General features: G+C 46.0%; 1 protein-coding gene across 2 annotated transcripts; it reads right to left on the bottom strand.

Moving 5' to 3' along the window:
• Nucleotides 1-622: 622 nt before the first annotated feature.
• On the bottom strand, nucleotides 623-22466 carry LOC146050439 (SLAM family member 5-like). 2 transcript variants are annotated; one of them, XM_083167448.1, is made up of 6 exons: nucleotides 22161-22465; nucleotides 7633-7941; nucleotides 6912-7217; nucleotides 5688-5786; nucleotides 5358-5431; nucleotides 623-2986 (listed from the first exon to the last, which is right to left on the bottom strand). In XM_083167448.1, the coding sequence occupies exons 1-6, from the start codon at nucleotides 22219-22221 to the stop codon at nucleotides 2855-2857; spliced, it is 981 nt and encodes a 326-aa protein (XP_083023574.1). In that variant the 5' UTR covers nucleotides 22222-22465; the 3' UTR covers nucleotides 623-2854. The 2 variants fall into 2 exon arrangements, with proteins under 2 accessions (XP_083023574.1, XP_083023575.1); XM_083167449.1 differs by lacking the exon at nucleotides 623-2986 and adding an exon at nucleotides 3334-4971 and having other exon boundaries at nucleotides 22161-22466.
• Nucleotides 22467-22679: the final 213 nt, after the last annotated feature.

Below are 22679 nucleotides of genomic sequence, written 5' to 3'. Positions count from 1 at the left end.
AAGTGAGGTTGCTAATAACAATGCTCGCTTGCAGTATCTGGGATTCAGGATATAGAGCACCTCTGACATTCAGAACTGAAGCATATTATAGAGATTGTGCTTTATGTGTTCCAGGTGCTAATTATTATTCAGTAAATATAATGTATATATAATCGGGGACCCAATGCTCATTTGTCAAGTTGAAAAATCTAAATTTACCTTGACAAAAGGGGGCTTGGAACCAAAAATTGGTCACTGTGTACTTTAACACTTTGAGTGCCAAGTGAATTTGTAAAAACTGGAACTCAATGGGTTAATATACCATTTGTATTATTGATGAAACAGAAGGATTGTTACAGAACTTCTAGAACATTCACACGGAGGGCCCCAGAGCAACAAATACTTGGAAGGGCGAGCGCAAATCCGCTACCTATCTATTTATCTAGAGGATCCAACTTAAGGTCTTTATGCAGTGAGTGATACACCCACCCATCTACCCCGAACAGCACTACCCCCCCCCCCCCCATATAAAGTGTTGACTTCTAGCATCACAGGACCGCACATAAAGGCCAGAGACATGCAAACATCCTACAGCTTAGTGTGTACTTAAGTCTACAAATGAAAACCATTGGACTGTATGAAGTATAGGAGGAAATGTATTTTATTTAAATAGACATCATTCATAATACACTGCATATCAAATTAATTAGTTACCAGTCATTTATATAGCGCACACATATTCTGCAGCGCCGTACAGAGAATAGTTGAACAGTCACATCATTCAGTGGTCCAGTGGAGCTTACAATCTATATTCCCTACCACATATACATGCACACACAGGCATTCTAGGGTTAATTTTGTCAACTAACCTACCAGTATATTTTTGGACTGTGGGAGGAAACAGGAGCACCCAGAGAAAACCCACTCAAGCATGGTGAGAAAATACAAACTCTACACAGTTAGGGCCATGGTGGGAATCGAATCTATGACCTCAGCGCTGTACAGTAGTCATGGTAACCATTACACCAACCGTGCTGGCCTGCAATTGCACAATACTGTAGTGTTTAGAAATATGAAATAGCTTGCGGTACCACAATAAGAGGCTTTGTAACTACAGTCCCATTTACTAGCTCAGTCTTCTTCCAGGCCTCTATGGGCACAGTCCGTTCCGGCTGAAACTGATCTGGCCAATCGATCGAGAGGAACAATGAGAGTCCAAAACCATGGACCAATCAGCAGGCCCTCTTGCGTACGGATCAGCAGGTATTCACACGGCTGTGATTCCCCAAGTCAATCACAAGCCGCGCACATCGATTCCCAGGCTTGCGCGGGGCGGGATTTAATTCTGGCTGGGTGTTGAAAACCTGATCGCTGGGCTCTGCAAATGATCAGGTGTGCAATCAGGTCAGGTCAGGCCCGTGAGGTTCAGTCCATGCTTGGAGTATTCACTATCAATTGAATACCCCACTTCTAACTCAATACCCGCTTTATGTTTTTGCTTATATCACAGTTCCTACAACTATGTTGGTGCTTTAGTCACGTTTCGCCACCCCCATTCGCAGGGTGAATTTGCCCCCACGGCTGCGAATAGATCTTTTGCGTCGTTGACCGACCATTGGATGAAGTGGTGCGCACATGCACATCGAAGACACTCTCAGGCGTGTGTGTTCTGGAGGGGAACATGGCGGGCAGCCGACACCATAGGTGATGTCAGCTGCCCGCCCCCGGCACCCGCATCATCAGCCCATTAGCATGAGAACACCCAGTGTTTTTATGGGAACGCCCACGAAACGCTGGGGGTTCCCATGGGTGCGACTACCTGACGCCTTCCCACCCGCAGTAAAGGAACATCACACAAACGCGCGAATTCGCACGGGTGCACATTGACCAAAATCAGGCTGTTTATTCAATGGGTTTACATATTAGGAACTAGGTCTGATATTTAATATGATGAGATATCCATTATCTGGGCTCTAACACAAACTGACCACAGCATTTTCCTTATCGCTGTTACGTGTAGGAATGTCATATATTTTGACTCCTCCATATCAGCAGAATTCTTGCACTGCTATACAAACACATCAGCGCAGTGCTGGGCATTACCTCAGGCGGTGCAGGCTTCGGCCTATTCCCCACCTTAATCCTGCTTCCTGCGTACTTCTTGTTACCGTAGTGTAGAAGCCAGACGTGGCACTGGCGTGGTGTTACAGTGGTGTCATTGTGACTAGATTATACACCGTAATATACTGTAGCCCAATACTAACACACGCCAAGTGCTAGAAGCTGATTCTCTGGTGGTTTCAGGTAGTAAATAAGCTCTTGGCAGGGTTATGTGGGTGCCCAAGGTGGCACCCTTTCTCCACACTCGACTTGTGCATTGTGCCCATGCTTTTTCTTCATGTTGATCTGTTTCTTCAACAGGGGAAATGGTGCTAGGTTGTGACATCACAGCCAATCGCCCGTTGCTCTGTAGGGGCCCAGACGTTGCCACACAGCCCCCGCCCCTCACCATGAGGGTGCCACTTCAGACACCCTGAAGCTGGTATCGCTGCTGCAGTGCCACCCAGAGCGTGTTTTGGACAAACCAGACATGCAACCAGAAGCCTGTAAAGTAGTGCTGTGTGTTCCGGCACTGGTAGCACCGCCCCCTCAGTGCAGGACCATGACACAGGGCCGCCACATGGCGCAGTGCTCCCACGATAACAATCACACAGTGGAGCAGCGCACAGGTACAACTCTGCTGTATGTTTCACCCTCATGTCGGCATCTGACATGGTGATGATGTGGGGCATTGGGAACTCTGGAAGACTGGCATTGTATAGGTGCCTCAGGTGACCTCCTGTGTGTAATGTTCGTCACAGGCAGGTGGGTAATACTATACATGCCAGCGCTGCGTATTTTGTACATCTGTGCCCATTCTCTCTGGCCCGTGTCGCAGGACACTGTAGGTGACTGCATCACTTGTTCTCTGCGAGGAGTCACTTCCAGCAGCTCTAGAATCAGGTACCTGCAATGCACACACATATATATTATATACACGTGATTGTAGGGAATTCATTACATCACCTTATCGTACAGTACATGCACAAATATCTCATGTAACAGCGGGCAGAGATGTGCGGACAAGGTAGGCAGGGGAAGCAAGCTAGGCAGGACCTCTCCTGTTATACACCAGTTTACTCCACAATATCTTTGTATCTTACAGATAATATTTATAGCCAAAACACAGGACTGGTATTTAAACATGTTTGCATAAACATCCTAGCATCTGATGTGTGACCTCTAGCATGTAAAACATTTCACATTCAATAATCTTACTTATCTAAACCTGAAATAAAGACTCAGAGACTTAGGTTTGGGAGAAAGTGTTAGCTGAATTTATTTAAAGCACTTTAAGCTAATTAATTTGATTATAATTCATTAATTAATGGTGGCCAAGAAAGAACGGCTAATTATCTAAACTCCACCCCACAACTGACCTACGTAATCAAACATTCCCTAACAACAAGCGGTATCCGCCCCACTTTCTACATGGTCTTCCCACCCGTCCCGGTAGTGTCACTGTCCCCAAGCGGGTGATCCAGCGAAGACGTATAGTCAATCAAGGTGAACGCACCGAAAACAAACCATATACACTGAATCATCACTTAATGAAGACCTAAATCAATTATCCTGTTGTTCCTTCACTCCAATCAGCCAACGCAATTAAACACCCACCAATTAAGCCAAAAGGGAAGGGAGGGCGGGAAACTTCAGGAGAAAAAGGAAGACTCCTCCCTTTCCTGTCCCTTATATCCCGGCTAACTCTGCCATCCCCTGCATCCTTATTGGACCCGAGTCACATGCTTCCCTAGGTGCACCAAGCCTTGGATATTTAACCCACTACATGCCTATGGAAGTCATTCCGTTAATCAGTCGTCATATGCTGTTTGGGATGGAATAAAACTTGGCAAGGGTGGGAACTGGGCAGCAATCACACAGAACCTCACTGACTTGAGAAGGGAATATTGTTGCTGATCAATCTCCAGTAACCAGTATTGGCCTGGTGTAAGTGCCAATACTAAAGATGGCAGCAAAGGTGGCTGGTGTAAAGTCAGTGGATGGTACGGTTTCCCGGTATTTCGACAAACTAGCGCAAGATCAGAATTAGCCGGATTTCCGTTATTGGCTAAACAAAACTTGAGAGACAATAGCCAATAAGAGGCGAATAGTTCTGAGTAAATCCAAACCCGCATGTTTCTACTTGGCGTGCAACTCAGAACTCAGAACCAGAATCTGGTGCCACAGACTGCCAGGTAACCTAATAATCGGTCACCAGCATCAGCAGCCACGCCCCGGATACACATTACTATCAGTATATACCAGCTTGTATGTAATATGTCAGCTCACAAACATTTGCAGGCACTGGACAAGATGGCTGACGACTAACTCCTGAGGAACTATTGCCACCGCTGCAAATTACACTCACTTTGGGACAGATGGATCAAGCTTCAAAAAGTCACGCGGGGAGTGATAAATGACCAGCCAATCAGGCTGGGTTTGAAATATGACAGTTAGGAGCTGATTGGCTCAACAGTTTTATACTAGCATTATCCAAATGCAAATTACTACCATAAATATATCTACATACCACTGTGCAATAATTTCCCACATACCCGCTTTGTACAGTAGACATAACAACTCAAGTTAAAGAGAAGGGCGTCAGCAAAGAATATACAATGCCTACAGCCGAGATCTATTGTCAGAAAACAGGATAATTTACACATTCGAAAGGAAGATAAACGGTGTGAATTACTGTCTGTAATTCTAACGGCAGACACAATGCAGGAGGGGGGGGAGGGGGGGGGCTATATTACTAATACTGTATATTTTGACAACTGAGCCTTTCCAACATCTTCAGTCTCTGCCCCGTCTCAGGACACTATAGATGGTCGCTTCACTTGTTTTTAGCGAAAAATCATTTTCATTTTCACCATTTTTACGATCAGGTATCTGAAATAAATATATGTAGTGTATATAGTTGTTGTGGAAACGCCCATTTACAAAGGAAATATTCATCCAGTGTCTACGCATATATGATACGATCGTAGCTCTGTAGTTACGGCCTGTTTCAGACCTGCTCGCTAGGCCCTCACCATCAAAAGATTTATCCTCTGTTCGCAAATCAAAGCCAGGACTTACTTTTAAGATGCCCGGTCTTCTGCGAATTGGGGGCGGGTGCTGATGTCATCCGCCCGCCCAGAGCGGGCCTGCGTTGGCTGGGGACCACCCAGCATATTTATCGATAAAGATTTTATTTACAAAAAAAAACATGTCCCATGATACAAGATGTGGGCTGTGGGGGTAACCAGAGAGACAGAGACATACAGTACTCTCACCTGACCACAGAGACTGTGAGGTCCCAACATGAGATCAGCGTAATGTATTTCTGCCGGAGATTCTCTGATTGGCTCTGAGGAAGAAAAAACTATTTTATTTTTTTTAACACTACAAGAACCATTCAGAATGTTCTAGATGTACACCAGAGAGACAGCAGCACGGTGGCACAGTGTAAGGCACACACAATGAAATGTAATCTTATAATAATTATAAAAGAAAATCACAACAGAAATTTGTTTAAAAATAGGAAGAAGTTTGGGGAACGAGATTTGGGGAAACTAACACTACATGTAACGTCTACACGAATTACGTCAGTAGCAATAAATTACCTTTCTTTCTTTTTTTCTTTTTAAACAGGAACCATCCAATAAGAAGTACAGGTAATATCAGAAACAAGGAGAGTGTTGCGTAATAACTGCGTTGTCTATCTATAATGAAAAAAGAAAAGGTAGATTAAACAAAATACTGTTAAAAATAGTAGTAGCCTAATACAGTAACTAACGAGTAGTCTAATGAATGGTAGAACGAGAAGGAATGGCGCAGTGTTCCCGGGGCTGGCCCATGCCTCAAATCATATATTATGGATCGGACCGATGCAAAAGTAATTTGCAATTCTGCTCGGGATTCGCTTGGGATCGAATCGGGATTGAATTGAACAGTAAGCAAAATGCATTTCATTTGGACTATATAGTACAGATCTGTACTACAGTATATAGACTTGCCTGCTCAGTGTAAATTTCTATTAGATGTACACTAAACGGGAGCAAGCATCAGGATCGAATCGGCATCGTATGAGGCAGAAAACCGTTTGTTGTCCATTCGATTTTGACTATATAGTGAAAATTGAACACAAAATACTCACCCTGTGTTTACAGTATAAATTATATCGTCCCTCATTTTGTATTGGTTGCAAATTACTGAAAATTGCACGCGCAAGCATTTGCGAAAAATGCAACCGTAGTTTATGTGACGATGTGGGGAGGCAATGCCAGGGGGCTGCCGATAATATGTGAGCGCTTCACTACAGTATATAGCGAAGCACGCGCATAATAGCGATGCAGTGGCAATTGCGTCACGGGACATTGGGACCCCGGTCCTGTGCTGGCCAGACCCCCACATGCTTCTGCCACGGATGTAGTTTTGCGATTATTCACAAAACTAGAACCCTTACTGAATTAGTCCCATATTCACAATTAAGTCCCAATATATGCTAAAGTAGTATTAAAGGTGCCCACAGATGCATCGATCCCGGCGTGCGTTCTGTGCTTAACTAGCACGCATCACATCGCATGCCTTGTGCATGCGATGCGATAGAAAGCTAGTACAAAAAGTATGTGCAGCACATACTTTTTGTACTGTGCGATGAGGTGCCGCGGGAGCGTGCACCCCATAGCATCGCACCGCCGGGATCGGTGCATGTGTGGGCACCTTAAAGCCTTGGAGGTGTGAGTACTCCAGCAGAGGGTGTGTGCATGGCCCAGGGAGAGATCGCAGGGTCACATTGTAGTTCCTGCCTCAGGTAACAGAACGACAATAACTACCCCGGTCCTCACCCATTTTATGCCCATTCCTGTTACCAACATCCCGGCAGACGTCCTGTATGTGTATGGAGACGTTCTTCTGATCCGCTGGGTTCTGTACTGCACACAGGAGCTCTGCGTCCCAGGACTCAGGCTGCAGGGCCACCTGGGCGATGTCACCATTATTATACAGCTGATACTCGGAGTCTCCGTGTCTGTATCTCCAGGTATAGGACAACGCTGATGTGTTTGATGAGACAGAACAATGCAGAGTCACATTACACCAGTCACTGGTCCTCTTCTCCCATCCAATCCTTATAGCCGGGGGAGGAACAGGCTCTGTGAGGGGAAACAGACATGTTACATAAGTTTAATAAAGGGGTTTACCCCTATAGTAATATGCTGTATAGAAATCACTAGGGGCGGTTTGTACATCCCAGCTGCAATACAGACCTTCTTACGCGTTTCGGCTGGCTTTGTATGCCCATGACTTATCTGTGATCAACAGAGAAACTCACTAGCCACTGCTATATTACATCTATCAATAACCAGTTCCCACAGGGGGGTAATACTGGTCACACTGGGTGTCCCCGCCCAGAATCCGCCACTGTGATACCCTAAAAGCAACCCCAATAAGCTTCTTTCTGGATCTACAGTACTTGCACAATTACATTTTCTGTGACCAGATGTTACATCCGCACATTTCACACAAACCCTTCCAAGCGCACCTATAGGGTTAATCTCAATGACATACCAAACACAGTGACGTTATACGAGCTGTCATAGTTTTTATCATCAGTAAACAATATGGATACGTGGTACATCCCGCTGTCCTCCATTCTCAGGCGACTGATCCTCAGCGTGGTCCCGTCGCGCAGCATCTTCAGCCTCTCATCAAACTGCTTCCTCTTTATGCTGAGCTGATGATTTGTGTAACTGGCCAGGATTTGTGACCGGAAATTCCAATAGATTTCATGTACAGACTGTGACCGATCCACAGACACTGACAGATCCACAGACAGGGACCTCACTCCAGCCACTTGTAGAGGGACGACTTGTTCTCCTGGGCAATGGGTAGAAATGGGTCAGTCAGTATTTATGTACAGCGTCTGATCCATATAAAGTTACTCGTACTGTATATAGGGCATGATTCTGATTGATACGCTCCCCTGCATTTATGCGCATGTGCAGCCGCTTTGTGCGAGCGGTCACGGTGAATTGATTATTTGCCAGCCGCTTGCGCACAGCAGTGTGGGTGGGGAGCGTGGGGTGGTGGGCCATGGTCGCATCCATGGGAGCATCCAGCATTTTATTGGCATTCCCATGCTAAATCACTGGTGACGCGGGTGTGGGGGTGCGGCAGCAGACAGGAGCGGATGACAGCTGCCCGCCTGCTTCCCGTACAGACACCCGAAGACCCAAGACACCAGAGAGGTGTCTTAGATATGCCAGCGCCTGCTAAATCATTCAATGTTTGGGAATCTCAGCTATGACATAGCTTTGCCACCATTCCCCCCATCCCGCCCCCTTACCTCCATCCCACCCCCTGTGATTAGTCACCTCCCCGCAACACCCCTTTCCCCGAGCCAGAGAGCAGCAGTCAGGAAGTTGGCATCTAAGAAAACACCACCAGGTCGCCAGGTCTCAGCACCAGTCGTCTCTCAAGTTTCGCATTATAATTTAAAGGCTCCTGAGTACTTTGCAATAAGTGCATTGGACTTGTATCGTCTGGACCCTACCTGGGATCCACCGCTTTGATTTTGGAAGCTCCCCACCCCTCGCTACCTTGTTTGCTTGCTGTGCCTTATTGGTGCTGCTGGGTTGTGTACTTCCAGGACTGGAAGTGGGGCGAGGGGTCCTGTTTTTGTGAGGGGACCTGGGCATTGCTAGAAGGAACATTCCAGTAGCAGAGGTGGCTATTCTTACAGTCAAGTGTATATATAGGGAGGGGGTGGCAGAGGTGCTCCCCTTTAATCTTCCTGTTCTACCATGTGATAGTAATGCAATGCCTTCTTGCCACCCTTCATTTATTCCACAATTGTAATTCAATAAATGAAATGGTCTTCTGCTGCCAGTTGTTGTGGTATGTTAGTGTGGGATATGAAAGGGAAGGTTAAGGCCCATACACACTGGGTGACTTTGAGTTGAAAGCCGCTCAAAACAGCAAGTTTGAGCGGCTTTCAGCTCAAAGCCACCCAGTGTGTACGGCCCGGCGATGAGCGGTGATGAGTGCTCCTGAATTATCACCAGGAAAGCCGCTCATGTGCAGAAAAGTGGTTGCGCTGGCTGAATGCACACAGAAAAATATCTTTTTTATGTATTATGTTTGGAATTTATTGTTTTATTTTTATTGAGTCAATAAAATTTAACTTTTAATAAATGTTGCTATTAAAAATACCCCTATGTTGTATTTCCTTTATTTGTATATAAACAGAGGGGAATGAGTAATTCTAGGTGAAATAAGGGGTTAAAATCAGATATAACATTGACATTGTGCTCATACAAAGAATGAGAAAATGTGAAAAGTAGTTAAAAAAAATTCAGAGCCCGTCTTGTGCTGCACTGTGGGGTTTATTCTAGTTCATTCTTTCTGACAAAATCCTGCTTAGATGGACAAAACCATGTGCACTGCAGGGGGGCAGATGTAACATGTGCAGAGAGAATTAGATTTGGGTGAGTTATTTTGTTTCTGTGCAGGGAAAATACTGACTGCTTTATTTTTACACTGCAATATAGATCTCACTTTGAAGTAAAACCCCACCCAAATCTAATTCTCTCTGCACATGTTACATCTGCCCCACCTGCAGTGCACATGGTTTTGTCCATCTAAGAAGGATTTTGTCAGAAAGAATGGACTAGAATAACCCCCTGTGTTTGATTGTATTTCTGGGTCTGTTTACATTTATATATTGTTGCCATTAATTGGCTTTCCGCCCAGTCTTATCTCTTTTGATGTACAACACAGAGATTTATACTGGCTACTATTGTTGCCAATTAGTTTCTCTTTGCACCTAGCCCAGTATTTCTTCCCTGAAAGGGTGTATGGGTGTAGAATGTTGTTTATTTATATCCTTATTATTTCAAGCTCTCTCAGGGTTTGGGATTATATTGGTTTATTAGGGGGGGGGGGGGGGGGGGAGATAGCTGTGTATGGGCAGTGTCACGCACACTCTGCACTCCTGTTTGTTATTTATTAATATTCCACTCGCTGTGCTCTCTGGTATTTCATACCTAGTGACTTGTATTTATCCAGGAGAGCCTTTATCTGGACCAATCATAGAGATCCCAAGTCTATGTACAGTTTTAGTTGTAATATATCGCACTTTTAAGCTGTATTTAAATCTTTGTTTACATGCATCGATTTATTTCAATGTTTATGATATTTATTTATAATGCCACTCTGTACATAGATGGTCAGTTTTTAGATATACAGTAGTATCCACTGAAGGGGTGCCCGTGCTGCACCCCTTCAGTGGAACGCACTCCCTCGCTCCATTAGACTCTCCCCGACCTTGCAAAGCTTCAAACGGGCACTGAAAACTCACCTATTCACCAAAGCGTACCCTTCCACTGCATAAACCAGCTGGTTCTCCGACCCCTTGCCTGTTTACATCCTGCTATCTAACCACCACCCCCTCGCTTGCACCTCTTGTAATCTGTCTGTCTCCCCTTCCTACTAGATTGTAAGCTCCTCCGAGTAGGGCCCTCTTCCTTCCTGTTGTCAAAGCCCACTTCTCTTCACATGTCACTCACAGCTCTCCTTTACTCCAACACTCAGTGACCATCTTCATACTCATCTCCATCATTGGCCTCAAGCCTCTAGTTGTATGTTGATTGGGTCCTCACTACTTACATTTAAGCTGTAATGTGTATTGAACTGTGGTGCTCTTTATTTGTACTGTATTTTTGTTATTTATTCAATGTTATGCCAAGCTTTGTCTCCCTGTATTGTTCCTTTGTACGGCGCTGCGAAACACTTGTGGCGCCTTATAAATAAAATTATAATAATAATAATAATAATAATAATATACAGATCTCCTGAGTGAGCCAGTAATTGGAGTTCTGTTTTAATCGTATTTTACAGGCTGCAGTGTGTGTGGCTCCGTGCAACTCGGTTTATACTGTATTGTGTTCTTTATATTTATGCCTCAATGTTTATTCCCATATGTCAGGCTTTTGATGTTACATTGATTGGGTTTGCCACTTTGTGTATCGCTGGCCAGTTTGATGCGTGCCAATACAGAGATCCCCTGCCTGGACCGGTAGTTGGAGCCCCGCTGTGGTCTCCTGCTTTGGAACTTGCAGTAATAGCTGTTCCTATGTGTGCCCGTGTCTTACAGTTTGCAGTGTATATAGCTACATAATGCTATATGGATGGACTGCAAGTGGCTTCCCCGTCTGGGTAAACAATTGTGCTATTCCCCTCCTACATACACATTCATCCTATATTAAGTCATATACATTTTCTCATAACATGCAGCTAGAGGGCGGGCTCTGAGAGCTCCGACACGTGTTTCACCTATTAAAGGCTTTTTCAAGACCAACCGATTTCCCTCCTTAGGGCTATATTTATTCATTTAGCTCCCCCAATCAGAACGCACGGACATATATCCTCCCCGTCCTTTCCCCATTAACACATCTGCTGGTATTACCAGCAGATGAGCGGCTTTGAGGATGGCTTTGCATAGCGCTGAGCTATGCAAAGCCATCCTCCCCCCACTGATAGTGCTGGGCAGGGGGGAAGCGGCTCAGTGTGTTTGCACCGAGCGGATTTTCCCCCCAGCGATTATACCGATCATCGCTTTCCATTCACGCTGAGCCAAGTCGTCGAGTGTGTATGATCCTTTACATCGATCAGTGCAGGAATCAGCAGACTATGGCCCTTATTCTGGTTCACTCGCAAAGGCAAATTCCTTCTCAAATGAACAAAGCCATGTGCACTGCAGGGGGGGCAGATGTAACTTGTGCAGAGAGAGTTAGATTTGGGTGGGGTTTTACTTCAAAGTGAGATCTATATTGCAGTGTAAAAATAAAGCAGTCAGTATTTTCCCTGCACAGAAACAAAATAACTCACCCAAATCTAATTCTCTCTGCAAATGTTACATCTGCCCCCTGCAGTGCACATGGTTTTGTCCATCTAAGAATAAATAGAATAAACCCCATGGTTTTGTCCATTTGAGAAGGAGTTTGCCTATGCAAATGAACTAGAATAATGGCCAATGTGTAGCTTATTATACACTCATGTATTATACTGTAGGAATGCTTTAGGAGTTGGCAGCTGTGCCCTATAGTCTCCAAAGCAGCATCTGTTCTCCTGGCATCAGCTTACTCTGGATCATAACAGATAGAACAAGTAAGAACTGGTCGTACTTCAGTTTGTGCCTCAATATTGCAGTATGCCAACATCAATCCCAAGCATCACAGGTAGGGAGGCCAATCCCGGGGCATTTTTTCAATCACGAAAAATACTCAATCCCGGGATTGAGTATAAATTAGAAATTAGAAGTATACAAACACCCCAAATGAGACTGACTAGAGTTGTAGGATGCTCCCTGTCAGATAACTTTGTGAACGCGCTGCATTATCATTCCAGACAATAATGGATAGAGAGAATATTTCAGTTGGCTGAGAGACCAGCGCTGGATTCAATTGCGACATTGGCTGGGTTAATTTGCAAACTAATGGGCAACTAATGAAAACGTTACTTCCACTGGGATGCATTCAGTAGGATCTCTAACGTCTGTCCGAGGCCGCCATTTTTGGAGGGACATTTTCAGTAGATTCCATGAGGACAGTCATATCTGCATAACACAGGTGATAGTGCCTCCAAGCCACCACGTGGTCTGTGGGGGGCTATTGCTATGCCACGGATGGGGGAAGTCAAGTGGGAAATGTGTCAATGAGTAATGAGTGTATCTGTGCACCTGCTGGGTGACCTGGGAAATGTGTCAGTGAGTAATGAGTACACCTGTGCACCTGCTATGTGACCTGGGAAATGTGTCAGTGAGTAATGAGTACACCTGTGCAGCTGCTGGGTGACCTGGGACATGTGTCAGTGAGTAATGAGTGTATCTGTGCACCTGCTGGGTGACCTGGGAAATGTGTCAGTGAGTAATGAGTACACCTGTGCTCCTGCTGGGTGACCTGAGAAATGTGTCAGTGAGTAATGAGTACACCTGTGCTCCTGCTGGGTGACCTGAGAAATGTGTCAGTGAGTAATGAGTACACCTGTGCACCTGCTGGGTGACCTGGGACATGTGTCAGTGAGTAATGAGTACACCTGTGCAGCTGCTGGGTGACCTGAGAAATGTGTCAGTGAGTAATGAGTACACCTGTGCAGCTGCTGGGTGACCTGAGAAATGTGTCAGTGAGTAATGAGTACACCTGTGCTCCTGCTGGGTGACCTGGGAAATGTGTCAGTGAGTAATGAGTGCACATATGGATCTGCTCGGTGACCTGGAAAATGGGTCATCAAGTGCAAATTCGGATGTAAGGGAAACTGGTGTGATTAAAGTGATATTTTATCTGACCTTAGTTGTTGTTTTATACATACTGTAACTTCAAAAGTTATCAGTGTGTGAACCGACAGAATCTTATCCAATAATATGTGGGAGAAACAAACATTCTCCACATGGGAAACCTGTAATGTGAGTAATGGTTGTACTGCAGTATGTGGGAAGCAGCCTTGGGCCAGCTCACATGAATAATCTACAGTAGGTGATTATGTATGGTAAGAAGCACATGTAAACCTTACACCAACACGCCCTGTAACGTGACCACTGGGGAGGTACAGTTTGTATAAGACTATACGGTTTTTATGTATTATCTGGGCTCCCATGTTAAATACACCCCATTTTTTCATACCCCTTCTATCCAAATACGCATGGAGTTGATTTTATATAGTGTGGTGAGCGCAGCGAGCCACCGTGCCCGAAGTGTGGCGAGCCCCGCGAGGGGACACGGTCTCATAAGAAAAACGGGAGCCCAGATATTACATAAGTACCGACTATACTTATATACTGCACTCTGAGTTATATGATGTAACAGAAATCTGCTGGATAGGGACAATGGGCCTTATTCTAGTTCACTCTTAAGTTGCTATGATAAACCCTGTATAACAGGCGGTCATCTTCGGAGCCTGTTGCTTATCTGGACATCTGTTAATTTGTACAGCTGCAAACACCATTCCCACTGGTTTGTTTTCAGTTAACTGAATTCATTATTTTGTAAAGGAGAATACATATTATATATCGGTGTTAATGTGTCACAAAAAGATCCGAATATCACAGAGGCGGCTGGGAAAGTAGGGACTATTTAAAAAGCACAGAGGTTACGCTGCAGCTAACGCGACACAGAGCCTGCGTACAGTGGCAGATATACAGTGTATATACTGTATCTGTATCATGTGTGTGCAATGCACAGTTAGCCACCAATAGCAAACAAACATTACACATCTGTAGGATGATACCACACAGCAGTGGCGGAACTTGTGAGTGGTGGGCCCAGGTGCAAAAGTATAATTTAGGCCCCGCACCAGTGGGTGACAGGGGTATAAGCTGCTTGAATGTGCAGCAATGGGCCCCTTTGTCCTCAGAGGCCCCAGTCCAATGCACCTGTTGCACCAATGGTAGTTCCGCCTCTGCCACACAGTTAGCACACCAATAGCAAGCACTCCTTACCCAGCTGCAAGACGATACTGTACAGTTAGCCACCAATAGCAGGCAAGCATTACACAGCTGCTGGACAATACTGAACACTTAGCAAACACCGATTACTGTTTAGAATAAACAGCAATTTCTGGGGTGTGGTATGGGACTCCTACAGTCGGGATCCCGACAGTCATTATTCCGATGTCGGGATCCCGACAGCATGGCGAGCCACGCGAGCCACCTATTCTATTCTCCCTCTATGGGGGTCGTGGACCCCCACGAGGGAAAATAGCGGGTGGGCGTCAGCGTTTTGACAGTCGGGATCCCGACGACGGGTAAACGACTGTCGGGAACCCGTCCGGCACCCCAATTTCTGTAATAAGCACTCAACGGACTGATGGGATGCTCTTCCCTGACGTCAATAACAAATAATTAAATTAATCTGTTTCCTGTGTAGACAGGGCAATAAGATGCTAATGTAAAACATCAGTAAATGTTTTAATTAATTTTCACTATTTCATTTTAAAAGGATTTGAGCAAAGATGAGTATATGAGACCTTTTTCATCCACAAATAGTTTTTAGCCGATTTTGTAAATTAAAAGTTTTTTGTTTTTCTCTGATCCGTTCCTGCATAAGCAGAGGAGGAAAAATGTGCTGCTAATTCAATTGCGCCCTTTAAGCAGGTGCTGAGCAGACTGGTCAGCGAGTCAGGAGCCAGGTTACATCACACATAGGGGGTAATTCAGACGTGGTCGCTAGGCTGGGTATATTCGCTGCCTAAAAAACATGTAAACGCACCCTCACCGACCGAATCCCCATGAAACGATGCGCTCCCCCACACACGGGGCCGAGTTCGCTGCTCACTGAGCAGGTCTGAATGGGCCCCATACTGCACACACGTGATACTCTGCAGATGACAGGTCCCATGACAGACCGACTTGTAAGCGATCTCACGAAAACCAGCATGACAGGAGCGTCATATGATTATTGCCTTCCAGGACCTGATTAGCAATGGCGCAAATGAGCCTATAGCTCCAGGCCTCCATATAAACATATGCCTGTCATCATAAGAGCACAATGGTAACCACCCACACACGGTCAGCCATAAATCATACCTACTAAAACTACTAATATATATATTATATTAATTGCAGTTTTGTAAGAGCACAGCAAAAACATTACGGGGCAAAAAGCAACTTAATAGTCAAAAACTGTTACACAAAAACATAAAAAGGAAAACAAACAAAACCTATATATATATATATATATATATATATATATATATATATATAAAGTATATAAAGTCTTGTCTATTATTCAGCTGCATGAGACGTTTACTCTTGTCTGTTAGCCTCCGCCCCGCAACAGTGTAAACCCACCCCTGTGCACATCTGCAAATGCGATCGCAGCCATGCGTAGAGATGGAAATCCATTTGTAATTACTCACCATCGACTAGCCCCCCCACACACACCCCCCCCCACGCTCCCCCAGTGTGCAGCGGCCGCATAAGTCAAGACTTACTCGTCGCTGCGATAGCCATGGGGAGATCAGGGCCGATGACAGGCCATGAACCATTCTGCGGACGGAGGCACCTGCTCGGAATAGGTGCATTGTACTTATTTTAACTTTTTATGGAAATAACAGGAAATGTTTTCCTACAAATCTGGGGTAAGGGAAACAGATTTTTCCTGCGTGATACCATAGTCTGATGTGCAGTCCTACATTGGCATCCGCAATGAAAACATCACCATTGTTCTCAAAAGGCAGCTGGAGATCATTACTATACACAAAGTATCTCTCAGCTTTACTATTCTGTGTCTTACTAACAGTGGCACATCTGGGGGGGGGGGGGGGGGGGGGGGGGGCTGCAGCACAATTCATAAAACATAGGAAAGCCACACCCCCTGCCACCAGCTGGCATTCCAAACTGACTCACTGACAGTAGGTGTGGCTTCCCTATTTGAATGTTTAGCTGTGCTGCAGCCCCCCCTCCTCCTCTGGGGCATACTTGCCTACTTTTGAAAACGAGTTTGAGGGAGATTATAGTTGGTAGTACAGTTTTGTACAGTGCCCCATTGAGGGGGCGTGTCATGCTCCACCCAAAGGGGGGTGTCTAGTTCCATATATGGACAGATTGTGAAAAGAGATTGTCAAAGAGGCATCTGGATTGTGGGTGTGACCTGTGATATCTGAGTGGAATCTTTTAAAATGACTTATATCCAAATGTAGATGAGCCCCAAAGCAGTTAGTAAGAGATACTATACTTGGTAAAGTGCAGGAAAATGGTGTTGATGATTCAATGTAAATGTATCTGTTTCTCATTCCTTTTTCCCAAAAAATGTAACAGTGTAATGTGGGCTAGGTGACCTGAGGGAGACTACTAGACTAATGAGGGAGATTGCTGCTATTTCAGGGAGTCTCCTGCAGAATGCAGGAGGGTAGGCAGCTATGCTCTGGGGCCACCACTGGTTGCTATTATAAATAATTAGGGCCCTAAACAAATGTTGGAGCAGGAGGTCCGGCTGCTTTCAGCAATTTCCCTGTAATGAATACAGAAATTTGGTTTATTACAGTACCTGTGTTTATATAGTGGGTCTCTAAGCACCATAATGGTAATGGAAATAGTTTCCTGGGAATATCCTGGAATAATAAATTGTAATCCTGTAATAACATCACACTGTATACAGAGAGGAGGATGTGAGATCCGTAAGGAGGGTCAGAATAAACACAAGGTACACACCCCATTGCACAGACATTTGCTGTATATTACACTAGTAATACGCCCTATGTCGCTGGCAATGTTAGTGTGCACCACTTGCGACCTAGGGTGTACACACTAGCATACCCTCCAACATTTGACTGTCAGAAATTGGTACACATCCAGAAATGGGCGTGGTCTCTGGCAAATGGGCATGGTCAATTGCAAAGGGGAGGTGTGGCCCTGCCCCCTTCCCGAATTTTTGCTAGGCATTTTTCCCCATATATGTATTATCCCTAATTGACCAATCCCACCGTTCTCTCCATCCACAGCAACAGTCCAGTACTAGTCCCTGACACACATCACTCTGCAATAATAACACCACCACAATAACACACCAGGAGAAACATTCACATTACATCAAAGACTGTGCCTCCTGCAACGCAAATTAACAATCTTACAAGTGTGACAGCCACATGCAGCTACGTCCTACGCAGAGGAGTCTAATGGCAACATACTATTCCCCTCTCTAGGTCTCTATACTATTATCGCTACCATCTCCTGCACAATGCCACATAGTGCTCCTTGCCTGTCTCACTCACAGGCTGTTGCTTCTGAAACAGAGATGCACGGCCGCTGAGTGCCCTCATCTCCAGCCACTGATTCTGCAACTGCGGCTTCCGGCAAATACAATGCAGGAGGGTCCGCGGTGCCATGTGATGTAATGGTGCGACACACGCTGGCCGTGACCTGGCGCAATGCACCCCTGGGAGTGGGTGAGAGCCGCTGTAAGGGCCAAAATAAATTCACAACACCCGCTGGGCCCAATCGATCTTATCGCTTATCATGTGGTGCAGGAAGAGGAGGAGCCGCCTCAACCATAAAACCAGTACAATCGGTACAATTTGTTTTAGCCGGTACAGTTTGTTAAAAAACGGTACTGGTCCGGCTAAAACGGTACAGTTGGAGGGTATGCACTAGACCAGGGGTGGCCAAACCTGTCCTCAGGAACTACCAACAGGTCATGTGTCTCAGGCCACCTGTGGATCTATGGTAGGAATGAATGCAGCAGGTGTGACAATGGGCAGGATGTACCAAGCCGAAAATGGTACCACATTTTCATATGTACTAAAACCCTGCCGCCGCGTCACCACAGGGCAGGGTATCGCCTATACCCTATAGAAGCTTATGGGCTTCTATCGCTGCCCACTGCCAGCCGCAATTTTTCTGTAATATATATTAAACAGTCAAAAAGACTAGCTAACAAAAAATACTCAGCATATTGGGCCCTCCTACTCAATGCCAACGTATGCCCCATACAACTCACCAGCCCGTGTGTCCTCACGTAATACACAGCCGCCCTTATTCTGGTTCACTCGCAAAGGCAAATTCCTTCTCGAATGTACAAAACCATGTGCACTGCAGGTGGGGCAGATGTAACATGAGAGAGTTAGATTTGGGTGAGGTATTTTGTTTCTGTGCAGGGAAAATACTGGCTGCTTTATTTTTACACTGCAATATAGATCTCAGTTTGAAGTAAAACCCCACCCAAATCTAACTCTCTCTGCACAAGTTATATCTTCCTCACGTGCAGTGCACATGGTTTTGTCCATTTGAGAAGGAATATACCTTTGCGGGTGAACCAGAACAAGGGCCAGTATCCCTAATTTACTGAGATAGAAGCAGCCATCAGGACGATATGGTAGTGATGTCACCTGGCAGTCGCTAGTACCATGCAGCACAAATGAGTTGGGGTGTTAACTAAGCGGAGCACTAAGCGATACTAGAAACGATATCGTTCTGAAGGGCCGACATATTGTTTAAGATATCGCTTAGTGTTTATGTGGCTTTATTCTGTTCGTTTTAACAAACACATACCGTGCCTGATTCTGGTTCACTCGCAAAAGCAAATTCTCTCATAAACGGATAAAGCCATACTGCACTGTAGGTGGGGCAGATGTAACATGTGCAGAGAGAGTTCGATTTAGGTGAGTTATTTTGTTTCTGTGCAGGGTAAATACTGGCTGCTTTATTTTAACACTGCAATATAGATATCAAATGATGAAAACCCCACCCAAATCTAATTCCCTCTGCACTTGTTATACCTGCCCCACCTGCAGTGCAGCATTAGGGCGGGATGTATTAAAATACATCGCCGCCCTTCGCGCCCCCCCCGCCGCGATGCCGCCGCATATGTACTAACATATGCGGCTGGCATCGCGATGCGGTGACGGAGCCCCCCCGCGATACCTGTACTGTGGTCTGCGGGGGGGCTCCGTCACCTCCCAGCCGGCTTCTGCAGCTTTCACGCCGGGGACAGCTAAGCAAGCTGTCCCCGGCGCTTCCTCCTCCCCCTGCAGCCGGAAGGACGTCCGGCTGCGTTGCTAGGGGGAGGAAGGGCTTACCTTCCGGGGTCCAGGAGGACCTGCAAGAAGGTAAGCCCAAGGGAGGGGGGAGAGGGGGGGTCGGCGAGGCGGCGGGGTTGCGGCGACGCGGCGGGCGGCGAAAAGAAGCCCATAGGCTTCTATAGGGTATCGCCACCCAAAGGTGGCGATACCCTGCCCTGCGGTGACGTGGCGAACGGGTTTTAGTACATAGGAAAATGCGGTAAAACGGGGGTTTTACCGCATTTTCCCTTTAGTACATCTCGCCCTTAGAGAGAGAATGTGCTTTTGCGAGTGAACCAGAATCAGGCCCATTGTTAGAAAGTCTTCTCATATTTGTGTGACAGTCACAGACTTCCTCATTTTACTGGCACAGTAATGGGAAGAAACGATCGCTCAGTGGGGAAGTCACGGTATTAGCAGCAGCAGCGATGGCGTAATGGAGAGTTCTATGCAAATAATAAATAGGATATTTTACAACCAAATAGTGCCAATGTATGATACAATGACCAGCTGTGGTGTCACGCGGTGTGGTGAAACTATGATGAGGGCCATCTGTTGCACAGTACATAACGGTGGTTAACGCTTTGAGTGCCTACATCTGTGTTAGAGATGTGCAAAACATCAGCTAACAAATTCACCAGCGTCGCTCACATTTGTTATATAAATGCAAATAAAAAAATATTGTGTAAAAATAAATGATATTTCCTATATAAAAGGTAAACGTTACAGATCATTATGATGTATAAAAACGTTTGCTTGGCAAATTTCACACCTACTGTATTTTGACAAATTCACTTTTCCCTTAACCCTTTGCGCTGAAAGGGTTAAGGGAGTATTTTTTACCTCAGAGAAACTTTGGTACTGATTCAGACCTGTCCGCTAGGCTGTGTGAACAGGTCAGCGCCGCCCACACATCGCGCATTATCAGGCACACAGAGACGTTGTAAATCCCAGTGGTTTGCATCCGCTAGCAATGGCACTTTGGGATTAAATCATGCCTGTTAGCAAGGCTGTGATTTTTGCAAGTGGACAATACCACACTGCACTGCAGGTGGGGCAGATGTAACAGGTGCAGAGAGAGTTAGATTTGGGTGGGGTGTGTTTAAACTGAAATCTAAATTGCAGTGTAAAAATAAAAACAGACAATATTTATACACCCTGCACAAAATAACTCCCCCAAATCTAAGTCTCTCTGCACATGTTACATCTGCCCCACCTGCAGCGCAGCATGTTTATGCCCATCTGGCCCTTTGTCGCTTCAAGATGCACAGGGTGAACGGACAGGACGTGTAATCCGGCCAAGTCGTCTAGGACCTAGCGCACCTGATGCCATAGTGTAAAAGCTCATTATTTTATTGTATTATCTGGAATAAACTACACAAAAAGGAGCTAGACGTGAATAAGGCACCCGTATCGCATTGTTATTTCGGGGTGAGAGGACGCCGGCGTATACCGTGTGCGGCTACCTGGGGATTTCATAGTGCTGGCTTAGTTCTACCTGCTCCCTTGGGTTCTACAGGGACGGCTTTTGTGAGTGAAAAGTAGGGATCACAGCAGACTACATCATCCAACCCCTGGGGCGTCCACTTCAGTTGGGGAACAGACAGCAGCTGGAGACTGGCCAGCTCTGTTGGAAGTCCGGGAGAGCACCCCTAAAGTTGGGACTCTCCCCCAAACCATCCAGGAGAGTTGGCATGTATATAACTTGGTTGGTAAACCCGCCCCCGTAACTGAGGTTATAAAACATCTCATATACCCCTTTCACACCGCAGTTATAACCCGGTATTTTGCCAATTTTAAACTGGTCCCCCCCCCCCTCCCCTGGTACTTGCCAGCGCCCCCAAACCCCCCCACCCCACACACACTCATCTAGTACTTGCCAGTGCGGGGGTCCATGCATTGCTGGGGAGGCAGCGGGGTCCCTTCAGCAAATGGGCAGCGTGCGGCGAGGTCAATGCGGCGGATGGGAAGTCAGCGGCGGGGTCCCTGCGGCGGAAGGGAACTAGTAGCGCTACTAGTTCCCATCTGCCGCAGGGACCCCGCTGCCTCCCCAACAATGCATGGACCCCCGCACTGGCAAGTACCAGGGTAGGACACTTGCAAATACCAGGGGAGGGGGGTGAGACCCCGCTGCCTGGATCCCCGTGCTGGCCAGTGAATGGGTGAAAACTCGTTCAATGTGAAAGGTACAAAAAAGGTAATTAACCAGTAGTATACCGTTCACAACATGCGATGTGAAAGGGTTATAACTTGCTCTGACCAGTCTTAAGAAACGTTTCAAAAACCGGGTCAAAGCATGTTTTGCAGTGTGAATACAGCATTAGCTTGTGTTGTAGACGTATATCCTAACACTGTACATCTAATAACACAAAATAACTCACCACTGTCCCAGGACCCCAGCGCCCCAGACTCAGTGCAAAACACATCTGCCTGGGTCCATGCAGCGCATATCTGACATCCCTTCCCGATTATAACACCCTGTAGGTATAAGAAGTCTGAGCAACAGCTAAATATGCAGCCTAAGGCTACAGTAAGAACATACACACCTTGTAAGAGAGCAAGCCTTGCCACTATCAGGACAGACTGGAGAGTGATGAATGCCAGCATTTCAGGACGTCAGGGTTTAGGAGAATATTTCTCCCAGGTGCAGGTCAGACATAATCTGTTGGGTCTTGTCTTGTTCTGTCACACAAATCCTGTCCGCAGTGTGTCCCGTCATTGTTCTGTGTGGAATATCCATTTCAGGTTCCAGACTCACTGATATTGCTGTGGGACAGATGCATTCCGTCAGCCAGGACAGGACAAATGCAGCACGACCATCTTTGTTATTGTACATAATAGAGAGGCACGGATATCCTCTCCCCCTCCCCTCTCTGTGTCTCCCCTCCCCTCCATCTCTGCTGCTTGGCCTGTATACAATACACTCTGTGCCTGATTCAGACCTGCAAATCTTCAGAGCCCAGCGATCAGATGAACGCCCCCACACACACACACACACTAATTCCAGCTCCTGTGCACAGCTGTGAATTCGTTCACCATCAAATGGATTTCACCCTGTTCACAGC

The sequence above is a fragment of the Crinia signifera genome, chromosome 12 (assembly GCF_055691185.1).
Source record: "Crinia signifera chromosome 12, ASM5569118v1, whole genome shotgun sequence".
Classification (NCBI taxonomy): domain Eukaryota; kingdom Metazoa; phylum Chordata; class Amphibia; order Anura; family Myobatrachidae; genus Crinia; species Crinia signifera.
This window is presented reverse-complemented; position numbering and strand designations above follow the sequence as displayed.

Excerpts from the sequence above, each read along its gene's own strand:
- LOC146050439 (XM_083167448.1), bottom strand. The coding sequence starts at position 22,221 with ATGCTGGCATTCATCACTCTCCAGTCTGTCCTGATAGTGGCAAGGCTT. Across the intron at positions 7,942-22,160 it reads AAGGCTTGCTCTCTTACAAG|GAGAACAAGTCGTCCCTCTA; the intron begins GTGTGTATGTTC and ends CCCATTGCCCAG. Across the intron at positions 5,787-6,911 it reads CAGGAATGGGCATAAAATGG|ATAGACAACGCAGTTATTAC; the intron begins GTGAGGACCGGG and ends TTTTCATTATAG.